This window comes from Penaeus monodon, chromosome 3 (assembly GCF_015228065.2).
Source record: "Penaeus monodon isolate SGIC_2016 chromosome 3, NSTDA_Pmon_1, whole genome shotgun sequence".
Classification (NCBI taxonomy): domain Eukaryota; kingdom Metazoa; phylum Arthropoda; class Malacostraca; order Decapoda; family Penaeidae; genus Penaeus; species Penaeus monodon.
This window is the reverse complement of record NC_051388.1, coordinates 46,927,478-46,931,811: the sequence shown is the minus strand read 5'-3', so window position 1 is coordinate 46,931,811 and position 4,334 is coordinate 46,927,478. Positions and strand designations below refer to the sequence as shown.

At 42.2% G+C, this 4,334-nt stretch overlaps 1 protein-coding gene across 1 annotated transcript; it reads right to left on the bottom strand.

The window, feature by feature from the left end:
- Window positions 1-214: 214 nt before the first annotated feature.
- LOC119586645 (early nodulin-75-like) lies at window positions 215-1,709 on the bottom strand. Its single transcript, XM_037935388.1, has 3 exons — window positions 1,591-1,709; window positions 1,096-1,161; window positions 215-719 (listed from the first exon to the last, which is right to left on the bottom strand). The coding sequence occupies exons 1-3, from the start codon at window positions 1,707-1,709 to the stop codon at window positions 215-217; spliced, it is 690 nt and encodes a 229-aa protein (XP_037791316.1).
- Window positions 1,710-4,334: the final 2,625 nt, after the last annotated feature.

The following is a 4,334-nucleotide window of genomic DNA, read 5'->3' as shown; positions in this document are numbered from 1 at the left end:
TTCCCACCAAATTTTTCCCTCGCCTTCATAAAATCTACGCCCCTTTTCTCACTCCATTATTCCTGCACACCCTTATCGACACCCTTAATCCCTTAATTTCCCTACGACCCACTCTCCTCTGCCGTCTACGAGTGATTGGACACTATACCAGTCACGCAGAACGAATCCCTAACCACCGTCACCAATCCATTCTTGGTCTGGGGCCCCCGGGGGATTAGGGCAAGGGGTATATTGTGCGGCTTGGTTGGTATGAGGGGTGGGGGTTTGGTTTTGGTATGATGGTGGGCTTGGTTGGTATGAGGTGTGGCTTGGAGGGTAGAGGTTTTGTGTTTGGATTGGTATGATGGGGTAGCTTGGTTGGTTGATTGGGCGGTTTAAAATTGGGTATAGGGTGAAAGTTTGGATTGGTATATGGTGTGGCTTGGATTGGTATGATGGTGTGGCTTGGATTGGTATGATGGTGTGGCTTGGATTGGTATGATGGTGTGGCTTGGATTGGTATGATGGTGTGGCTTGGATTGGTATGATGGTGTGGCTTGAATTGGGGTTTGTGGTTGGTTTGGTTTGGATGATGGGGGCTTGGTTTGGGTATATGGTGGGGGTTTGATTTGTTATGATGGTGCGGTTTGAAGGTTTTGAGGGTTTTGGCTTGATTCTTTATGATGGTGCGGCTTGGTTTGGGTATGATGGGGGGGGGGAGGATGATGGGCGGGGGGAGTCTGAGGTGGGTTTTGGAGTTCGAAGGGGGGCAGGGGGTATGATGGTCGGGGAAAAATTGGGATTTTTGGTGTAACGGGAACAGATGATTTTTCTGGGGCTACCCGGGGGACAAAAAAAAAAATGGACGAAACAAACACATACCACACTCAGACATACCATAAAAACCAAAACCGGGGACACCCCACCCCGCACATTTCATATAGACCTTTTGCCCCACGAAACGCACACACACACCCACACACACACACCACCACCCACACACACACACACACACACACAACACACACACACACACACACACACACACACACAAACAAACAAACAAAAGAAAACAAACACAAAAAGCAACCATACACATTTTATATGCGTGTGTACCTAGGCGTTATCATTAGTATCCCGAAAACCACCTCCACGCACACGAACAGGGAATAGAGATTCATGCTGTAGATTATTTGCAGTGATCAAATCATGGAACTTCTAAAACGTCTATAAAATACAAACTCTGTTATAATAAAATGATTTTATGCTAATACTCCCTCTTCTCTTTAACACTTTAAGATACATTACACACGCCTGTTTTCCCAACCAGACGCCAGTTTATATTTTCTCCCCATTGAGTGGGAGGTGAGGGGTAGGGATCGGGGCAGGGGGAGGGGAAGGGGGTCGGAGGAGGAGGAGGAAGGGTTCCTGCATCTATAAAAGGATTTTATGGTGCTGTAAAATCACGCTTCAAGAAGACACAATCCATTACCTAAACGACAACTACACCGCCGCCGCCGTTCCAATAGGCGACCGCCATCTCGACTTCCCCTTCATTCCACCGCCACGTCTGTGTGTTCGGCGGTTCTCAAGCGGCCATTGGAACCGCACAGGTGAACCTCGGCGGAAGGGTTTGAGGGAGCTGAACCGACTGGACAGTGGTTCGTGACTCGTGCCGACGGGGTCCTGGCAGAAGTGGTCGAGAAGTTTGAGTAGGCTAAATTTGGCATGGCACATTGGTACGAGGAACAGACGAGTTACCAGATCCAAGCAGACGGAGCGACGTCAGGTAAATCTGAACACGTGAACAGGCCTGGAAACCCAAGCAACAGATCTATCACAGCGATGTACAAACGAGCAAATAGATTTAATTTCCTTAAAAAGCTATCCGACCCTCGACCTTTTAAAAACGGTAATGAATGTCCAGGACACGTTTACCGCATAAAAATTCTCTCTGTGCTAGTAATCATTTTGTTTTATAAGCGATGCTGATAACGGTATATCATCAATGTACTTAGACAATATTAGGATACATTAGAAGCCGGAAGTCATTGGCAGCAGCAGTCTTATCGCTGCATTTATTTCAGAAAATAATCATTGTACATATGTGGTCACTGAGCCTAATACCTTTTCATATAAGGGATGTACTGTAATTTATATATATATATATATATATAGATAGATAGATAGATAGATAGATAGATAGATGTGTTTTGTGTGGTGTGTGTGGGGGTGTGGGGTGTGTGTGTGTGTTGTGTGTGTGTGTGTGTGTGTGTGTGTGTGTGTGTGTGTGTGTGTGTGTGTGTGTGTCCCTCCGACCTTCCCTCCTGTCTCTCTCTCTCTTGACCTCTCTTTCTTCCTCTCCCCCTCTCCTCTCTCCGTCTCTTTTCCTGCCTCTCTGCTGTCAGTTGGATTAAGCCAGCGCCCTCACGAAACCCCACACACGCACCGCCGTCCAGCCTTCACTTTACGCCTGCGATCATTAACGGCCACCCCCAATTACGGACCATAACCCCGCTCACATCGACCACCTTCAGCGCCGCCGTAGGGATCCTCGTCCGCCCAACACTTGCAGTAGGGGGACCTCTCCTGCTGGTGCCTGTGGGGCAACGAAGAGTGGATTTTGTCTGGCTGCGCTGCGTGGGTTGGGTTGGTCGAGTCGAGTGTTAAGGATTTCGGTTTGATTTCGGTTTGATTTTTGGAAAAGAAATGGCGATGAGGAGTTGGTTATTGGCTTATGGTAGACGATTTTTATGGTTTTAAGCAAGATCCTGACAAAGGTGTGAAGTTGTTCTATCTTGGTTCACATGTATAATCACTTTTAAATAAATCTTGTTATTCTCTTTAAGGGTAATCAACCCCCCCCCCCACTCAAGTAAAAAAAAAAAAATAATAATAATTAATTGATTAAATAAACAAAAAAAGAAAAAGAAAATAAAAGAGAAAGAGTGAAAATATATACACATATATGATATATGATATATGTATATTATATTTATATATATACTAATATAATATATATAATATATACAAATAAATTTGTGTGTGCTGTATGTCTATATATACATATTTATACATAATATACAAAATCCACAATATATACATATATATCCATATATCCACAATATATATACATATATCCACATATATATACACATATATACAGTATATACTTCAAAGTTCTACAAAATGAGCAGCCCTTCTTGTTTCCGATTTTAAGATTAATTGAAAAAAAAAAATCTATTTTCATTTTCTTTTCCATCTGAACCATCATAAAGTAGAACACGATGGAGTTAAGCTCCCGTGATGACAGGATGACCACAAGCTAGTTATAAGATCGAGAAGCAACGTCAGCGTCAAACGGCAACATGAAAGTCAGGGGACAAATGAAGTCTAAACTGACGAGGGACAAAGATTTGGGGGGTCCTTAAAGCCTTTTTCAGGACATACATACAGACAAAACCTGTCAAAAATTAAAAACAAGGGGACTGCATCGCAAATAAAGCTGTAATATAAATCCAAAAAACAACAGAATTGGCTAGTTCAGTCTTATTACAGTTGTTGTTGTTTGAATAGCACGGCGGGAGTGAACCAGTTTACAAGTTTATTCCAAAGTGATATCTATGTATTTATCTATCTGTCTATTTGATTATCTATTTATTTATATTTCTCTCTATTTATTCATCAATCTGTCCATGTATGTATCTATCTGTCCGTCTGTCTATCTATATATCTATCTACTTGTCTGTCTGTTTATCAATCTATCTAATTAACCTATGTATCTCAACGCCGACCTTCAAAGCTTCCGTACAGAAATACACATCAATACTAGTTATTACCGAGCAAAAAAATAAAAAAATAAAAAAAATAAATTAATCAGCCCAACACTCCAAAATAAATACAACGAGAGACAAAAAAAAATCACAAATAGCCAATTTCACACAATAACAATCAATTATATCAATATACCAAGGTAGTTTCGAGCACCATGCAGACACCACCGTCGACAAAGGAAATGACCCAGGCACACAAAAAGCACAGGCGCGAATGCAGTCGGAGGTCCTCTGATCTAACCTACTTAAGGCAGGTCACGGCGGCCTTGTTAGCGGTCCATGAAAACGTATCTCATAAGGGAGGAAAGTTAAGGAGGGAATTGTACCAGTCGAGATAACTGTTTTTAAACTGTGCCAAGATTTCTACTTAAGCTTCTTCCTGGGACTTCAGCAGCTCTTTACTGCATTTTTTTTGTCTTACGGTTTTATTTAACTCTTTTCCTTTCTTTTCTTTTATTTTTTTCATCACTTTCTCTCTTTTTCCCCCTTTTTTCCTTTCCCACCCTTTCTCCTCTCTCCTCT

Bases quoted from the DNA above. Each gene is read 5' to 3' on its own strand.
- LOC119586645 (XM_037935388.1), bottom strand. From the start codon at position 1,709: ATGCCAAATTTAGCCTACTCAAACTTCTCGACCACTTCTGCCAGGACC. The intron at 1,162-1,590 runs GTGCGGTTCCAA...AATAATCTACAG, and splicing joins CCTTCCGCCGAGGTTCACCT to CATGAATCTCTATTCCCTGT. The intron at 720-1,095 runs GTACACACGCAT...AACCCACCTCAG, and splicing joins ATACTAATGATAACGCCTAG to ACTCCCCCCGCCCATCATCC.